Source organism: Candoia aspera, chromosome 5 (assembly GCF_035149785.1).
Source record: "Candoia aspera isolate rCanAsp1 chromosome 5, rCanAsp1.hap2, whole genome shotgun sequence".
Classification (NCBI taxonomy): domain Eukaryota; kingdom Metazoa; phylum Chordata; class Lepidosauria; order Squamata; family Boidae; genus Candoia; species Candoia aspera.
In genome coordinates this window covers 2,314,984-2,335,002 of record NC_086157.1, presented here as the reverse complement: position 1 = coordinate 2,335,002, position 20,019 = coordinate 2,314,984, and the positions used below count along the sequence as shown (strand labels likewise).

The following is a 20,019-nucleotide window of genomic DNA, read 5'->3' as shown; positions in this document are numbered from 1 at the left end:
AATTCTTCATGTATGAGTCACAGATTTTGGGAAATGCATCATTTTTAAAATGCATAAACGTATCAAAATTTTCTAAGAGTTAACAAAAATTAAAATATTTTTGTTGGATTAGCTTGAAAGGAACTATATGAAAACTGATCAAGACATTACTTTCATCTTAGAGGGTGGTCTCACTAGGAAAAGTGTCTCCTGTCTGAATTGTGATGCAGAAGGAGCTGTTCACATCCCACTCTAGTAGATCCACGCTAAGGCTGGGAAAGTTAAATAGATATGGCCAGTGGAATTCAATGTCACTGGTGTTTTACCATATATTCCTTTGTCCTCAATCTTTTGTAGCAGGTAGAATTTAAACTATTTTTTTTCTTTTCACCCTATACATGAAAGAATTGTTAACAGTCGTGATTTATAGATATCATCTGTGATAAGTAATCAAATTAAACTGAAACTATTTTCACACCATTAACACTTCCCGAAAGATTGATTTAATGAGCTCATCTCTTAAAATGTTCAATATTATTTAGTGTAACAGCCTCCCTGTTATCTCTTACCATATTATGCAATCCTTGATTTAACTTAACTATAAAATAAGCACTATTTTAGGAGATAGACTAAGAAATCTAGTCTAGATTTCTGGCCAAGGTCACTAAATGAATTCAATGGATAAGTTGGAATTGGTAATGGAATTTCTCATTCCAACTCAACACCATACTCACAGTGAAACCAGTATGGTTAGTTGGTCTCATCCAGGTAGTTGGGTCAGAAACAGGAGAGCCATATTAATGTATGATGGCAGAAAATCAGGAGTCTGGTAGCATCTTTTCCAATTAACAAATTTTATTCAGAGGCATAAGCTTCTGTGAGCTTTATTAAAAGATACCACCTTTCACCAGCATCTGATGAAGTGTGTTTCTAGTTTTCTTATAGTTACCTTGATGATATGCTAAATATGGTAATCAATGAGCTCATTTACTTCTTTGGTAAGTTTGTCATTATGCAGGCTACTTTTTATTCCATTGCTTGTATTCTTAACGATATTTTGAAATACCAATCTATGACAAAGATTCACAGGAAGACAAAATAAAATTTTAATTTTTTTAAAAAATGTTCCTCTTCCATATCATGCCAATCCAGCCTTTGAGGGTGGGGGGTGGGATCCAGAAGTTTTTCAGTTGTTAGTCAGAAGCTGTTCGTGATGTTCTAGATGCTGTCCAGCCCCCAAAAACAAAACCACAAAATGTTTTTTGTTGTTGTTCAGAAATTTAACTTTGAAAAAGCTGCAAGTCCATCTCTAGAACAGCTGGATTGTGAAAAGGCACAACACTCTCTGAAGTTCTCCAAAATGTTTTGTTCCTGAAGTTCTACAGAACCTCTTGTTCCTGAATTTTGCACATGCCTACCAAAATGTGTATTTAATCATTGAGAAAGATATCCACTTTGAAATACACAGAGAGAGAGAGAGAGAGAGACCTACCCAGAGCTAATTAAACATTTACCTGCGGTGGAAGAAGTGGTAGTCGGACGTACGCAAGTAACATACTCAAGTCATTACATCTCCTTTGCAAGTCATATTTGACCCACTTCATTAAGGCATGGAAAATGGTTTCTTCATCAGGAACATTCACATCATCACTGGCAAGAAGTTTGTGCAGTTCCTCTGCTGGCAACAGTAAAAATTCTTGATTTTTAATAACCTCCATTATGTTCTCCTATGAAGAAAAAGAAGTAATTTAGGCTGTGTTTTTCAGTGTAAAAAGCAATCTATCAGTCAAATGGCCAACTCTAGAGCAAATATATGTTATTCTAAATGGAAGCCAGGAAAATCCATCCATTCTCAACAGAGATAAGAATGTTGCAAATCCTCGTCAGGTGTTTGCCTGAACATATGAGGGTAGAGGGCATAATACACTGTCTGACCTGCTGCCTCTCATCTTTTTGACTAGGAAATCTAAGAGAGTGCTGTTCCTAAGTTCAACTGCAAATATTACAGTTCTCAACCTCATCTGGAACTCAGCTTTACAAGGGTTCCAGATCAGAGGAGATAAGTTCACATTCAAGTACACTCTCCTTCAGACATCCCAATTCAATGTCTGGAGAATCAAGCTGGGGCCCTCTTCTCTGCCCACTTGGAAATCTATTTGCACTCAGCTGACCATCAACTATTGTTGATTTTCAAAGTTATGCAACCCACACTTCTTCTAAGACCTTTTGCAAATGCAGGATATGAAAGCAGCAGTGGCATCAGGACCACACACCCCAGATCACAAATGTTTATATGTTTGTGGGAAATGCTGAGATTTATTACGGTACAGAGGAAATGCTGGAATTAAATCTTCTTTAGAATTAGATGACTATAGCTGAGAGGCTATTAGTTCAGCTATTGCAATGACATAATGTTTGACGTTTTCTTAGGCCAAGACACTAAGGAAATTGATTCAGTAAAAACACCGTTTTTGTTTTGTTTTCTTTTTGGAACATTTTTGAAAATCAATCCTATGAAATTTTGCTGTGTTTAAACTTGAAGTTTAAACTTTGAGCGTTTAAGACTGGAGACTACAGATTTTGGACTAAAACCTAGTTACCTATAGGTGAAATCTCCTTCAAGTTGAGATCTCTCCTGAAACTTCTATGTTATAAATATAGATAGATGTTATAAATAAAATATATCTATGTTCTAAAATGATAACCCCATATTCAACTGTTTGCTAAAGGAAGAAAAAAAATATTCTGGAGTAATTGTTGGCTGCTTAAGGTTATTTCTCAACCTAGCCTGAATTAGAGGTGGTTTAAGCATAATATAATAGCTCTCACTGGAATAAATCACAAATATTTATATGTTTGTGTGAAATGCTGAGATTTATTATGGTACAGAGGAAATGCTGGAATTAAATCTTCTTTAGAATTAGATGACTATAGCTGAGAGGCTATTAGTTCAGCTTTTGCAATGACATAATGTTTGACGTTTTCTTAGGCCAAGACACTAAGGAAATTGATTCAGTAAAACTGCAGTTTTTGTTTTGCTTTGTTTTTGGAACCAATAAAATAAAATAAGTTTGGTTAAAAGAGAATGGGAACTATGAATAGTCATCAGATTAAATACGAGTATTATATTATCAAGCTTGAACAGATTGCTAAGGACATTTAAACCGATAAGATAAACACCATCTGGGTCTGAAAGTCATTTATATCAGGAGGTATGCTGAGTCTGAATAAAAATGAACTTTTTTCCTGAAAACATGTATCTATTAAAAGTATTATCTCTTTACCCCAGATAAATTTATTATAAATAAATTTATTTATTATTGTTTATTTTTGATGTTGTGTAGATATGTTGAGAGCTCTTGCACCAAAGTCAAATTCCTTGTTTGTTTGATCATGCTTGGCCAATAAAATATTGTATTGTATTGTATTGTATTGTATTGTATTGTATTGTATTGTATTGTATTGTATTGTATTGTATTGTATTGTATTGTATTGTATAAAGAGATTATCCTTTGGATTCTGGTGGATGGAAATGTGAGAAATTGCTAAATTGTAAACTTTTAAAGGGAGCATTATCACCAAAGTCAGCAGAAGCCTGTCAGATTAAGTTGTTTTACCCTGATAGAACACTTGCAAACTGCTCATTGAATGCTGGAAATTTGCTAAAGGTTCTCCGATCGCCCCAGATAAATTTCAGATTAAATTGCAATAGAAAAGCATTTTTCATGTGGCACATTTTACCGATTCAGCTGACAGATTTGCCTTTTTTTTGGGGGGGGGGGGTGTTTTGCAAATTGCAACCACTGAACGAATCCACACTGTGCCTATTTTGTCAGAAGTATCAAATATTCTCATATTCAACAAGCTACACCTTAGAATTATGTCTCATTTGTCTGCTTTTTATCTGAATAAAGGAAACGTGGCTGGTTTTAGTAGACCTCCCTTGCTTCATAGACTTGGCGACAATCACTAGATAACCTGCTTAAGGATCCTCATTTTTAACAAACTGAGATTTAAATATTTAATATGTTCAGACTGAAGAAGAAAGCGTGGCTTCCCACTTCGTAATGGCATTCATAAATCTGAGGTGTATTTGTTTGTTGCACTGCAGAGACAACCAGAAGCTTTGTTTCCTGTGCTGTCCAAAAGCTGCAGTTTATGTTTGTTATGTCTGAATAAGTTTGCAAATTAAACCAGGAAATAATTCCATGGTATGAACCTGATGTGCTTTCCCTAGCTGTGGAAAAAGCCATGACCTCTTTTCCTTCACAGACAGAAAGGAAATGAAGAAGATTTTGCAAGGGAAAAAGACACTTTGTCTCCTATCCCCTGTATATCTGTCTCAGAGATGGAGAGATTGGTACCCATGTCTTGGTATAAGAAAAGGAAAATGGAAATGACCTGCAGCATGGGATGGAAGCCTATCACATGAAGGAAAAAGCAATGGTGGAAAGACTGGAAATAAAGATGTGAGTTCTACAGTTGTCCCGCCTTAGGCGTGAAAGCCGGCTGGGTGACTTTGGGCCAGTCCCTCTCTCTCAGCCCAAGAGCCAATCAGGCGTGGTATGAGAGTTCTAGTCCTGCCTTAGGCCTGAAAGCCAGCTGGGTGACCTTGGGCCAGTCCCTCTCTCTCAGCCCAAGAGCCAATCAGGCGTGGTATGAGAGTTCTAGTCCCGCCTTAGGCCTGAAAGCCAGCTGGGTGACCTTGGGCCAGTCCCTCTCTCTCAGCCCAAGAGCCAATCAGGCGTGGTATGAGAGTTCTAGTCCCGCCTTAGGCCTGAAAGCCGGCTGGGTGACCTTGGGCCAGTCCCTCTCTCTCAGCCCAAGAGCCAATCAGGCGTGGCATGAGAGTTCTAGTCCCGCCTTAGGCATGAAGCCAGCTGGGTGACCTTGGGCCAGTCCCTCTCTCTCAGCCCAACTCACCTCACAAGGTGGTTGTTGTGGGTAAATTGGAGGAGGAAGGAGTGTTAGGTATGTTTGACGCCTTGAGTTATTTATAAAAATAATAAAGGTGGGATAGAAAATAAATAAATAAAAATAAATAAATATTGTTTAGGTTACTACTACTTTTGGGTTGGGGCATGCCCACTTCAGCTTAACACTTTCTGGATGGTTATACAGAAAAGAGCTCTCTTTTGGACTGAAAAAAGTATTCTGTGCAGAACTGAACTTGGTAAAGTGACTTGTTTCAATCAGCTTCCATAGGGAACTGGGGTTCATTAAACATTAGAAAGAAAGCTTCTGATCTTCTGTCCCACAACACAGAATAAAAGAAGAGAAAGTAATGAAAACTTGAAGTTTAGCACAAATCATTGTACTACTAGGGGACCATGGTTTCTACCATGTCTGAAAAGGTCTCCATAAAGGGTATCACCAACATTTTATCTAAAAGTATTAAGTAAATCTACTGGTCCATGGACAACCAAGAAAACAAACTGATGGATCATTGAACAAATCAACGCAGAGTTCTCACTGAAAGCACAAATGATGAGGTTCAAATTATCCTACTTTGGACACATTATGCCAAGCCCTAACTCTCTGGAGAAGGCTCTAATGCTGGGGAAGTTGGAAGGAAAGAGAAGATGATGACCAGCAGCAAGGTGGATGGACTCAGTCACAGTGGTGATGAATGCACCATTGGAAGAGCTGAAGGACCACGTTAGGAACACATCATCATGGAGAAAATCTGTCTATTCAGTTGCTAAGAGTCGATACTGACTTGGTGACACACAATCGATGAACGAATCACTGGTCTTTTACAGTATAGTCCACTGTTTCTCAACCTTAGCAACTTGAAGCTGTGTGGACTTCAATTCCCAGAATTCCCCAGCCAGCATGCTGGCTACATTATTTTACTTAGTTTGGAACCCAAGTGCCAAGCATTTGCATCATGACACAATTTCCCCATCATTGTAGCTAATTGCAGACAGCTGTGTCTTGATGCGGCTCACACCCAATCAGTTTGTTCTCGAATGTCAACTTGCAGACTAAACCAATCTTAACATTCCAATTTGAACAAAATTAGGGTTGATTTCTATAGGCCTATGAACTCTTCTCCCAATGTATAACAACAACACTGTTTAGGGGCTCATGCAATGCACTAGTAATTTTGAACTTTTAGTTACACATAAATTAGGAGGGCTAAACCATGATCTGAGATCCTTTTCTCCAAGTCCTATAGCAAATTTTTATATGAATGAAGTTAGAATTCAAGGACGGCATCAACTGTACCTGAATACACTTCTGCCCACATGATAATTCTGCTATGGAAAGGGAGAAAATAGGTTTCCCACTTCCTGCATCAATTTCACATTGGAAATTGGGTGATCCTCTATAAAAGGTTGTGGGAAATGTGGGGAGATGAAGATGTGGGGAAAGTATCTTCCTTATTCCTTAACTGGAATCCTCCACTGGTTGATAGTTTCCAGGAAAACTGTTCACTGCCCAGAGGCAAAGAACGGAACCCATAGATATAAGAAAGTAATATTAAATACTTCCACATTCAATATTAAAGATAGTGTGTTTTCATTCTGCTCAAAATAGAACAGAATATAATTTTTGTACTTTAGATTTAAAATCTGCTGAAGGTTGCTAAGAACATAAGGAGAGACTATATGGTTCCATAGTGGAGAAATAAAAATAAAACCAGAGGGAGAAGATACTATTTTTGTTATTATCTGTGAAAAGGAAAACATTGGATATTTCATAAGCAACAAAGTATGACACTGATGCAGAGGATATGATTAAGGCCATACTGTCTAAATACATTTTGAAACATTTTTCTACAAACAATTATAGCTTACTTTCAGAATTAATCTTGGTCACTCCAAGAAACTGGAATCTTGACATGTGTTTTAGAATTTTATCTCAACAACATGGCTTGTTGACTTAATATTAGACTATCAATCTATCTACAGTATCTATCTATCCATCTATCCATCCAATATTAGACTGACTATCTATCTATCTATCTATCTATCTATCTATCTATCTATCTATCTATCTATCGAAGTTTTCTACCTAGGCATCCATTAGGCGAATACATGCTTAGGCATGATGCTCTGAACAAATGCATCATGTGTTCTTTGCGCAGCATGTATAGGCACACACACCATATCTGCATGCTGTGATGTGATCTACTGGCAATTATGAGCTTAGTTCAGTGCACAACCAGTGACAACATGCTTTATTGCCCTCAGCATACTGAAATTTGAAAAGGAAATTAATGAAAAAGAAAATAGGTTTTTAACTTTAGTGGTTCTTTTCCTGTAAAAGAGATTTCAGGACCTCCACACCCATGGTCTTTGCAATTTTGGTAGAGTGATTCCATTCATCTAGAATCTTCATTTCGGATTTAATACCTGCATGGCAATGTGTATTATGCAGGGAATTTATCCTGCATTTTTTATACCAGTTCTCACAAATGTGATGGAAGAGGATGTGCTTTAGAAATGCTTTTGAAGTAGATGAGAAAGTCAGATAAATGATCAAGGGGGTGTAATGTATCCTTGTACACAATTACCAAGAGGAGGGCATGCATGTCTTGCCTATTTCCCTATCCTGGAACTCATCCCACTGAGCTCTTCTTGAATTCAGATTATTGTCACATTAAAATGCTGGGGAAGTTAGAAGGAATTGGTTCCTCTGGTTCCTAGCTCTAATCATGCATTTGCCAATGTGTCCAGATCTCAGTAGGAATTTAATTCCAATTCTAAATAATCTGTGAACAGGAATGAGCAGGAAGTTATTCACATCAAAGAGCTAGACATGGCAGCATTTCTCTGACTCCAGGGACCTTATTTAACTCTTGGTTTAAAAGCTACAGTTCACAGTATGTCATGGCTTGGTTTCAAAGGCCCTTGTCAGCCAGCAGCTCTACTATTCCCACCCAAGATGCAGCTGGCTGTGACCTCAACCAGGAGCCTTTCCACCTACCCCTCAAGCACACAGGCCTATCAAGAGGGAATAGCCAGATCTGAAAGACTTCATCTAAGGAGAGAAGGCAAACCAGATCAGGGTCAGAAGTTGATGCTGTTTAAGGAGTTGCCTGAGCTTGGTAAGGCTACTGGAAGGACATTATTGGTAAATATCTTGTGATACCTCCTGCCACGTATGTCCCTTGCTGATGGACTTCTTCCTGAAATTCTGTGTTCAGATACCTCTTGCTATTGGCCTCAGTATGCAGTTTCCTGTCAAGAAACACTTTATGTGTAATACCCCAAACTAGCTTTATGATCTAGAGAGAAGTCTGACATGTGGTCAGTTTAAAAAAAAAGGTTAAATGCAGCTGTTTCTGAGGTATAGACACAGAAATGGCACAGACATGCTCCAGAATTTCAGGCCAGCCATTCCCTCTGCTTTAGAAACCATCCCCGTTATTCTGGGGAAAAAAGGTTATTTATCTTCTTCTGCCACAGCTTCCAGTTCACGTTTTCAGGGTTTTACACTGAATCTCCTGCAAGGCATCAGAATCAGAAATTAGATGTGAAAAGAAGAATTCAAAATCACAGCTAGAAGATGGGTTCTTTAGCTCATAGAGAGTTGTGGGAATTTAGAAAGGAATGGATAGAAAGGCACTCATTGATTAAACAGTAAGAACCCTACTTGAGTTTGCTTCTGATAGTTTAAAGTCAAAATGTCTCACATATTCTCTGTTCTTACAGAACAAATCTGAAAACATTTCAAGGATTCCAGGCACAAAGAACACAAAGAGAACAAATGTTTTGCTTTCTTTTGTGGTCCCAGGACCTCAAAAAGCGGTGGGATAGTAATCTATGCTGACTGCTATCTTTTGCCCAACCTACAGAAAAACTGACCAAAAGATGATTTTAAAGGATATAGATGAGTCTTTGAAAATATTTTTAAAAAATCTTATTTAATTTTGTGTTCAATCCCCTTTATCTCTTTTGCAAAAGAAGGTGGCTTAAACCCCAGATAACTAGGCTAGGGCACAGGCTAGCAATTTCAGTGTGTTGACCTTGACATAACAAATAGAACTGCATTCTTTTCCTTAGAAAGCAAATACTGAGAGTTTAGAAAGAGTTACTTTCTCCTTTTGTATATGAACAGTTTAAAATGATTATTTAGACATTTAGTGATTTATTTTTCACAATCCATACTATCAGTAGTCCATGCATTTATTCTCTTCCCATAAGATAATAAAGCTATTTTTTTTTCCATAAAAGTGAATATGGCCCATTCCTGTGAGAAAATAAACATGTTCTGCTGTATAATGGAATTTGTTTCCACAAGGTAATTAATACTGAATTTTATGGCACTTTTTGATGGGGCTGCATCTGATTTCCATCTTAAACATAAAATCACTCAGTTCAAGCAGCAGACTGACTGCTGCCCATGTAGTAATTTAGCCTTATTTATTTATTTTTTTAAAGAAATAAGGATGCAAACCCTTGGGGTTAAATTAGGCATTAGAGGGTAGACTAATTTACCATGGACTATTTACTTAACTACTTTCTGGATAGGATCCGAAGCATTTCACTATCAGCAGTTGTCTTCCTCACATGCCTTCTAATTGACTGGTTGCCCTGCGTGGGTCCCTTAATGTTTACCTTAGCTCTTCCCCCCACTGAGTCTTGATGAAGTGGTACCCTAATGTGCTTTGGGAGGAGTGCTCTAATAGGAAAAAGCTTGTTATAAAACAGTTCCAGCCTGTGAAGAGTATGCTAGTTACTCCCACTGATTTCAAAAAAGTAATGCCAGATAGCAAAAACCCCAAGCAATGGTTGTCTGACGTACAGCTGTTTATGGCAGACACATGAGTGGAGAAGAAGGAACATCTAAGAATCATTTTAGTATTGAAAACACAATCTTTGCAACTGCCCTTAGCACAAAGGGAAATGTCTTTCCACTCCTCTGTGAAAATTTCACTACTATATAAGTGTTGACCTCATTTCTTGTTTTCTTAATTGATAAGAATTGACATTTGCAGTTTTAAAAATAGTTACAGTTCTTAGCATGGAGAGACTAAGAAGCTAGAAGCTCTTGAGTCGTCGAAGCTATGGAGGGCAGTGGAAGTCAATGCTTGTAGGCCATCTGGTGATAATTATGGAACGTGCAAGGTGCTGACTTGTAATGTAAGAGGAGTAAACGGTGAAGGGGGTGAATCGAATGTGTTGTGTGCCTGTGGAACAAAGAAAAAGAAGGGTGTACTAGATCTGAAGGAAGATGGAATTGATGAAAACATGCTTGGATGCGAGGATGTAGGTTTAATTATGAATTTAAAATATTATTTTTAAAGCATGCAGCCTGCATCTGAGGAAGGGTTGTGTGTTGTTGAGTACTGTTGTTACTGCTCTCCTCTATGAAAGGAAAGGTAGCAAGGGGGAATGTAAAATCTCCAGGAGGGTCAGTTCAATTGTTAATGAGGCTGCACAGGATTTTGACTGAAAGAGTGTAAGAACTGAAAATGAGAACAGCTGGGAAATGCAATGCAACTTCATGCCAGGCAGATATTCCAGACCAGATTTTCATCAGGTGACTGAGAAATGTACATTTTTGTACAATTGTTGATATAGGCAGTGTTTCTCAACCTCAGCAGCTTTAAGATGTGTGGACTTCAACTCCCAGGATTCCCCAGCATGGCTGGGGAATCCTGGGAATTGAAGTCCACACATCTTAAAGCTGCTGAGGTTGAGAAACACTGATATAGAGAAAGAGTGTGATAACGTGAACCACCTTAAATTATGGAATATTTTGCGTGAATATTGTGTTGAGGATGCAAGAGCACTGTGTGATAGAAGTAAATTACCATTGTGCAAGAATAATTGGAACAGTAGGACATAAGAGTGTATAATGTCCTCTTTGTTGTTTAATGTACAGTATTTTTTGAACAAAAAATCTAGGTTATGCTTCTGGCAGAGGTGTGATGGTTGGAGAAATGAAAGTGTGTATTTCTGTATGCAGATGATGCTGGGTTGCTGGCTGAGAACCTGAATGATTTTCAGCAAATGATGCCAGAAAAATGGATCCGAAAATTAATGCATCAAAGATGAAGGCATTTGCTACTCGCACAAAGATACTGCTGTTTGAAAGGGAAAACTCAACACACAATTGCAAATGAAACATAAACACTGAAAAGCTGCAGCAAATAGATGAATGTGTGTACCTTGCTAGAATATTTATAAAGTGGGAAAAATGAATAGAGAAATTTTAAGATGTTCACATGCTGGTGAAAATGTTGGTGGTTGGCATGTGGTCAGTTGCAAGCAATAAATGTTTGTTTAATTATAGAAAAGCGGCTGTACAGGGAAGCTTGTGCCCGCTTTACTATAAAGAAGGGAGAACTGGGTTGGTTAGAGGAAATACAGTAGAATGTAATCAGAACAGGGTGCTTTAAAAGTCTGCTGTCAAATGGCAAGAGATATTGTCAGGAATGAATACTGAAGCAGCTCGAGGTGGTTTGGTCATAGAGGGAGGAGGAAGGAAGATTAATTGCAAAGCAAATATATGAAAGAAGAATAAATAGATATTGAGGAAAGGAAAGAGGAAGCCATGGTTTTATGGAGTTGATGAGATCCTGAAAAACAGGGAGGCAAGAAGTTTAAAGAACAAAAAGCAATGTACGTATCAGTGTTTAGACATCGCGCAAGAAAAAAAATGGTTTGCAATGATAGCATAGTACAGAAAGGTACAGGGAATTTCACTTGCATAATTTACTTCATTATTTTATCTTCTCTTTTCTCCTGCTTTGAATTTGTTTTACTTACCACCTTACCACCTCTTACTTTTTCTGCACTTTGCATAATTTTAAGAACGCCAAATGGGAATAGTGTAGTCAGTACGCATCTAGGAGGCAAGATATATTCTTTGTGACTATAAAAATCTGTTCTGAACCTGTTTGCAACTTGTTGGTAGGCCTACTAATATTTCCAGTGGAATTACAAATTCTTACTTTTAGAAAGAGGGACTGCTTCCATTATCCTCAATGGACCCTAGTTTGTATCCAGCCCCAAGGATTTGGATGCAAAGAAGAAGTTAGACAAGGAAATTGAGCAAGCATGGTTCCTGGAATCAGTAACAGGCCAAACACAACCATGCTTTCCCCGAATCTTTCAATCTCTTTTGTTCCATTTATTAAACCCTCTTTTTCTTTGTTCTACTCTAGATGTTCCCTTTTGTTGTTGTTGTTGTTGTTGTTCAGCCATTATCAAGCCTTCCTTCCTTCTTGCTTGCTTATTTATTTAGTTGCTTAACCAAACTTATACAGTATAGATGCCCATCAATGAGAAGGGACCCTACTGCTACCCAATAGCCCTTCCTTGCCCTCAAACTGAGATTGTTAAAAGCAGAAAATGCTTTATATGGAGATACCATAGCTGTCTTGATGAATCAGTCGGAAGGTGGACTCAACTTAATCAAAAGCTAAAGCTGGTACAAATCAATTTATTTTCCAGCAGGAAAATCCAGTTATTTTAAAGACGCAATAAAGTGGGTAGAATAACCTTTTGTATCATTTGGCAAATTTTTGAACGGAAGTAATTTGCTTTTTTGTTTTGCTTTCTACATGCACCCCTCCAACATATTATACGTTTCCTCAAGTGTATGGTTTTCATTCATCATTATCATTACCTTACCATTATTTCTTATTGCTTGTTTCATTTTGGCTTATTTATTCATTCATCCATCCATCCATCCATCCATCCCTATCAATATCCAGTCGGTGTTGATAGGGAGCAAGAAGTCCAACTCATGGCCCCTACTTTGTGGAGTGCGTCCGGGCTCAGGGCTCTCCCCCATCCTTTTTAACATCTTCCTGAAGCCACTGGGTGAGATCATCCATCACCATGGGATGAGATACCATCGCTATGCAGTTGATACCCAATTGTACATCTCCGTCCTGGGTGAACTAAGTGATGCCACGGATGCTCTTTTGTGGTGCCCGGAGACTGTGGCGGTCTGGATGGGGAACAACAGGCTTCCGCTGAACCCTGGTAAGAAACAGTGGCTGTGGGTGCTGGGCTCCTCTGTATATGGGAATCTGCCATTATTAGTCCGTGATGGGGTTGCACTGCCCCAGATGGACCCAGTGCGCATTGGGGTTACTCATGGACTCACAACTCCTGCTCAAGGAGCAAGTGGCAGCCATGGCTAGGAGGGCCTTTGCTCAACTTTATGTTGTGTGCCAGTTGTGTCCTTTCCTGGATCAGGAAGTCCTTCTTTCAGTCACTCATGCCCTGGTCATCTCCTGTATGGACTACCGCAATGTACTCTACATGGGGCTAAAGGTAAAGGTAAAGGTTTCCCTTGACATTAAATCCAGTCATGTCTGACACTAGGGGGCGGTGCTCATCTCTGATTCAAAGCCGAAGAGCCGGTGTTGTCCGTAGACACTTCCGTGGTCATGTGGCCGGCATGACTAAATGGAATGCCATTACCTGCCCGCCAAAGCGGTGCCTTTTAATCGACTCACATTTGCATGTTTTCAAACTGCTAGGTTGGCAGGAGCTCAGACTAGCAACGGGAGCTCACCCCATCACGTGGATTCAAACCTTCTGATCGGCAAACTCAGCAGCTCAGTGGTTTAACCCTCAGTGCCACCATGTCCCTACATGGGGCTACTGTTGAAAAATATCTAGAAGCTGCAGCTGGTGCAGAATGCGGCAGCGTGGGCAGTTATGGGCGCCTCTAGGGCTGCGCATGTAACACCGCTGCTGCATCAGCTGCACTGGGTGCCGGTGTGCTTCCAGGTTCAATTCAAGATGTTGGTTATTACCTTTAAAGCCCTTGACAGCAGGGGCCAGGCTACCCGAGGAACCAATCACATCGACCCATCCCACCTGATCCAGCAGGAAGGGCATGTTAGCGACCCCATCAGCTAAAGAATTTTGGCTGGTGGGGTTGAAGGGGAGAGCTTTTTCTGCTGTTGCCCCTGCCCTGTGGAACATCTTGCCCCACAGGTGAGGTTGGCCCCCACTCTTCTGGCCTCCAGGAAGAGTGTCAAGACCAGGCTCTGCAATCTAGCTTGGGGGTCCAAGACTGATAGGCAGCCCTGGGGGGTGGCGGTTTATTTTCATTTATTTATTTATTAAACACATTTATAAGGTCACCCAACCCACACACACTGACTCCAGGTAGCTTACAAAGTTAAAAAAAAAACTATAAAAACACAATATTGTGTTTTTGGTGGTTGGTGGCTTGAGGATGCTCTCTCTGCCTTATAGCTTTTCACTTCTAACTTTGTATATTTCTATAATGGTTTTTGCGATCTTTTACTGTAAGCCCCTCTGAGCCACTTACCCAGTGATATGGGCAGTGCATAAATTGGATTAATAAATAAATAAAATAAAGTATTGGTCTACTTAAAAATTAGAGATTCTTTTATTTTGTCCTAAATAATGTATTTTTATTTTCTTTCTTTTAAGACTTTCCAAGGATGTTTTAATGTTTCTGTATAAGGTAAGCCATGAAAAGGTGCTTGGACTGTGGCAGGATAGAAATGGAATCAGTAAGAATAAATCAGTGAAGACATTTCCATCCACACTGCCTATCTGGCTGTACTTCTGTAATGTGATGCTTAGTTTTCTTGCCCATGAGATCAGAAAGTACTTGTTTTGCTTTGCAGAAACCTCAAATTCTCACACATTGACAAATCTAAAAACTGTATTATTTTACTTCCTCTGTGGTGTTTATTTCCTTCTCGCTTCTTTCTTTCTATAATGGTCAATTAGACATCTCCTTCCCATTTTTTTCCTTTTGAATGGTAATGGCTTCTTAAAAGAAAAATGCACTAGGTTACATTTCAGGTTAAATATGGACCTTTATTAGGTGGAAAATCCAGTTACTAAACAAACTCTGATATGTTCCAGATATGTATCAGTAGTATTATCTATTCTTATGTTCATACTTTGAATTGTTATATCCATTTTTGAACTCAGATACTGTTATTTTGATGATGACAATGAAGACACAGCTTAGATTTGCTTCTGTCCTTTCTTTCTTGCCATTCTTGGGATTTTCACAAAACAAGTGCTATAGATTCGATTGTTTAGTCAACATTCTGAAAGCTTATTTTCTTATAGCTTGTTAGCACTTCCAAATAATGAAAAGATGCACATGCATTCATATTTACTGATGTCTTTTATTAAGGATTTTCAACACAATTGAAATATATCTCAGCAGTATTTGTCCTATTGCAAGATATTCTTTCGTATCCTGATCCAGTCACCCATGGCAATTCATCAAGAGTAACTGCAGCACTTCTAAAAATGTTTTTAACATATTTTAAAATTAATTTTAATCAATTTGACTTCTTAGGAATAGTCAAGCCAAATGGATGTTGACTTATCTTTAAAAAAAAATCTAGATTTCTTTTAGCATCAGAAACAGAAGTGGAAAGCTTTACATATTCACAAAAAATGCCAAGGAAGGAAAGAAAAGAGGATAATAAAGGTGGGATAGAAAATAAACAAACAAACAAACAATGTTGTTCATAGCTAATTGAAGTTTTTTGTTGCTGTTTTCAAAAATCTGAATGAAGAAACCAACTGGGATTGTTGTTTTTACAGTTCTACTGTTATCCTATCCTTTGAAATTGAATGTCTTACAGATGGGACCATGCTTGATCCTTCTGGAATTCTCCTAAACCTTTTAGAATTATTATGGGAATCTCCATGAATTTCTTCCTTCTCTTTCTCAAGAGGATGTAACTATTAATATATTTGTAGAGGTGGGCACATCCTCCTTCCCCACAAAATCTATTTTCATATTTAGGACATGTCAATTTATATTGATGTTCTAATATAAATTGATTCACGCAAGAGCAGGTGATGTATGGGTGCAATTAGCTGGGTGAATCTGTCAGGACATTCTCTTGCCAAGTCAAAAGTTCCCTTGGCACATGAGTTCAGTTGTATGTTTGCAAGCACATTCTGTAGTACCAAAAGAGTGAAGCATCTTCACTGCAACAGAGTAGGATGTTTACTGTATGAACAAAACAGCCAGGAGGCTATGTATTCTGCATGCAGACTAAAAAGGATGATGGGGAACATGACCTTAGAAAAATGAAAGGCAGACTAAAGATTGACTCTTTAGTCAAGGCAGACTAAATTTGACTCTTTAGTCAAATTTTTAAAGTGGAGCTTTTGGTGCATTTAGAACGCGAGCAGCGAATGAAAGTGGAAAATCTAAGGTTCTCTCCTGGTACCTTCAGGTCAGTTTCAAAAAACTGAAGAGCCACTGCTGATCAACGTAGACAAAACTGAGCTAAATGGACAATGACTTGAAAGGTATCCATACAAAGGTAACAAGGATGAACATACATACCCATCGCCCTTGTTTCTTTGTAGGTAAGCAAAATAGACATCTTACAACTACCATACTTGTGTGAAAAGTGAAGAAAATAAATAAGAAGTAATCAAAAGAAACTGGAAGCAGGATAGGAGAGAACATAAAATGAGAGCTAACTACAGTAACACTAGATTACACCAACACCATTCACAATGCCTTTCTCTTCCTTGCAAACCATTCTTGCTTCTGTCACATCCATGCACTGGTTCAAAAATTACTTCTTTGAGCTTCCCACTTTTCTCTTTCTCAGGTTCTTGCAATTCCATCCAAGAACAGCTTCTCATTTTTGCCTTTGCTCTTGACTCATTCACTTTTCCGTTATATATTGGGTTTGTGATTCAGCCTTCCTTTATTCTCTCTGTATGATAAACCACCTTAATGTACTTCTTTAATACTGATCATTCACTTTTGCATTCACTCCACATTCATTCATTCATTTGCTCACTCACTCACTCACTCATTACCCTTCTTGATTTCACTTCTTGTTTTACCATGTGCTCTTCGTAAGTTCCCATTCCCCTTGCATTCTACTCGCTTTCACTTTCTTCTGACCTACCCAATTGGCAGAAGTATGCTTTTGCACACTGCCATTTTTCACTTCTTTCAATGAACATTCATTCTTCATAACTGATCACATGCTGCCCACTACCTTTCTACCAGCAAAAGTTCCCGTCCATTCCTCCATCTTTAGAAAACATTTTACATATTCATATTCAAAACATATCCATCTACTTGTTCTAATTTTTCACCATTAAGTATGGCTTGCAATTCTTCATTTTGCCTGTCAAACACAACATGTTTTCTTTCAAATTCACTTCTCTCTTGAAGGCTCTGTTCCCTCTTTCCCCCATTTCTTCTTTCCCCATCTCCATTTTGCATGTAAAAAGGTAGCGACCATAAATCCCAATCTAACATGGCACTAAAGACAGTCAGCTTACTAAAATCATTGTCCTGGAGTGTATTAAACTTTGTGGCCAATTTCTAAAGTTATAGGTATGATTTTTCCCCTTTTCCTTCTATTGACAGCTACACTGTGGCTCAGGTCCTCTAGGGTCAGGACCAGAGATTTTAAACAAATTAAACAGTACAATTTAATACCTTCTAGACTGCATCTCATTAATCTTCCTGAATTTTTTTTTTAAAAAAATCATAAAATGCTGCATAATGTTCCAGTAAGGCTTATAGTTTTTAGGAGCATGTATGAAAACTTTTATTCTAGGTGGCTGTATCTTTCAGCAGAAAAGACTGTCTTAACAGCCAACCAAGAATGCTGCTTGGTGCTAATAGAAACCTGGCTGAGCAAAAGCACAGCAGCTGCATTGAAGACACGGTTTATTACTAAAGGAATAATTTCAGTCTGGACCAGAAGAGCCAGATACCTCTTTAATTATGTAATCCCATCAGCCATATTGTAATATTATCTTCAACCATACAGATTCAACTGAAGGCAACAAGTCTTGGATAAGTTTTAGCTGAGAAATCATTCTTTTCTTTTCTGTCTCTCTCTTTCCATTTACTTATTGGGGAATGACTTTTGATTCATTATGCTCAAATATTACACAAGTATATAAGATACATTTGCTTCTTATACACAGTCCAGAAACCCTATTAAGGTACAAAGGATCTTGATTCCAAGCCTTAAATGGAATCGCAAGATTACAGAGTGGACATTCCTGGAAATTTTCCCTTCTGAATTCCACTTCTGGGGGAAGTTCATTGCATTGTGTTACACTCTGCTGTAAAGAAGTTTAACACTTCCTTTCAGACTGGATTTATCTTATTTTAGGCTGGGCGAGCATGAAATTGAGAAGCTCCGTATGCAAATCCTTGTCCACATTCTGTCCAGTGTATCTAGACAGTGAATATTATTACAATAGCACAGATGGAAATGGAAAACATTTAGTCCTTATCCAATATACATAAGTCTACTGTTATTTTATGTAGCAACGCTGTTGGAGTCACAAGAATAGACATTGTTTCTTTCCCTACCATGGAAAGTAGAACTCACCTACTAAGCTGCATTACTATAAATGAGAGTTGTTAGTTGGTTGTGACTAAGTCATACTGTAACAAGATAGCAATTAGCATCCCGTAATGAACCAATTCAAGTCATCAGTCTCCCGTGAAGGTACTTCCTGGTAAGAGACCTAGTTGGACTACCAAGATGTGCCCTTGGCAGCTTCAAATTCAATTTTTATCACTACACCAAAAGATCAGCAATCGTGACAGCTTCCAATGTGATCCTGATCAACCGTCCCATTCCTTACCCCCCAAAATGGAATGAATGAGTGAACGAATGAATCTTTATTGCAGTTATTATCCAGTAAAAAAGAAAAGGCATTTAAACATCACAGATTGCCAGCACAGGTTGACAATTTATACATCTGTATGTGCTTTCAACGATTTGAATCACCTTCTAGTGGACCTTGTGTGCTTAGCCACATTGAAAGACATTATATAATTTGAATCTGGTAATAAATAAGTAGAGCAACCTGCAATAAAACAATATGTGCATTATTGTTTCCAAACGGCCTGCACTGCATGAGCAGGGTAATGTTCAACATATGGAGCTTTTATGCAGCTCTTCTCCAGCCCTGTCACGTGTACAGCACCAAAGAGGCTAGGATCACTCCCCTGCAATATGTTGGCATAGTTATCTTATTTAACACTCTTAACACTCTTCCTAGTTTTATGTTGTTAACTTGGCTGCTGAACAAATCTTCCCTACATACATGACAGTTCTACTTACCAGTCAAAATCACAGACGTTTTGTCTAATCACTATTCTGGCTTCTCCATATCCTATTTTGTCAGGAGGGTTACAAGAACATAATTCAAGGTGCAACTTCCTCTCCAGTGAGCATTCCCATTTTTCCAACAATACTTGTATGTTAATTTAATTTCAACCATACTGCAATTATGCCATCCATCTCCAACCAAAGCAATGTATTACATATGTACATTACATAAGTCTGGATAATTTTTCTGGATTACAGATTGCTAATCTTCTAATTTCCAGGGCTCTTTATAGTATGAGACTTAGTTAAGTACAGCTGATATGCTGGGATAAATTGAGTACCCCTATTTGGATAAAAACATAAAACAGAAGTTTTAGGGCCCTGGGCCTCTAAGTTCCATAATTTAAGTGAGCTGTCCAGTTGCCTGTAGCTTGGAAGATAGATATTTAAAACAGGAACCCTGTTCAGCTTTATGCTCATCTAGGTACCAATTAAGAAATCTGGGGCATTTTGAAAGCACTGTTATTCTAAACTTGATATGGTTTATTTCTAATGCCAATTTGTTATAATAGATAGCAAAGGCATGCAAAAGAACAGAAGTTTGAAGAAACAAAGCAGCTGCATATGCACTGTATGAAACAAAGTACCTATTTCTCAGCTGAGCTGGAGGATGACTCAAATCTCAAAGCTATGAAACAAGAAAACTGATACTAAAATTAAACCATAATGGCACCAAAATGCAACTTTCTCTCATACCTCTACTAATCAGAATTTCCTACAGGATATCAGATTGAACTCTTCCTGAAGTTTGCAAAGGCAATACACAATGCCAATAACTTGGTAATTGATTTTTCTACCAGATGTTGTAATAGTTATGCCTGATCTATGTAACAGCTGGCCCTGAAGTTACCTGTTCCATTTGCCAAATTATTTTCATTCTCAAACCGATCTGTTAACTTCTCATGTAAATGTCTGGCACAGATTTGTTACACATATTC

At 38.3% G+C, this 20,019-nt stretch overlaps 1 protein-coding gene across 2 annotated transcripts in view; it reads right to left on the bottom strand.

Annotated features, from left to right (window-relative positions):
* The window catches only part of KLHL1 (kelch like family member 1), a 116,329-nt gene that overhangs the window by 44,007 nt on the left and 52,303 nt on the right, over nt 1-20,019 (bottom strand). For both annotated transcript variants that reach the window (XM_063304542.1, XM_063304543.1), the window contains one exon: nt 1,494-1,706. In XM_063304542.1, the coding sequence (XP_063160612.1) occupies nt 1,494-1,706 (213 nt within the window). The remainder of the gene's footprint in view (nt 1-1,493; nt 1,707-20,019) is intronic.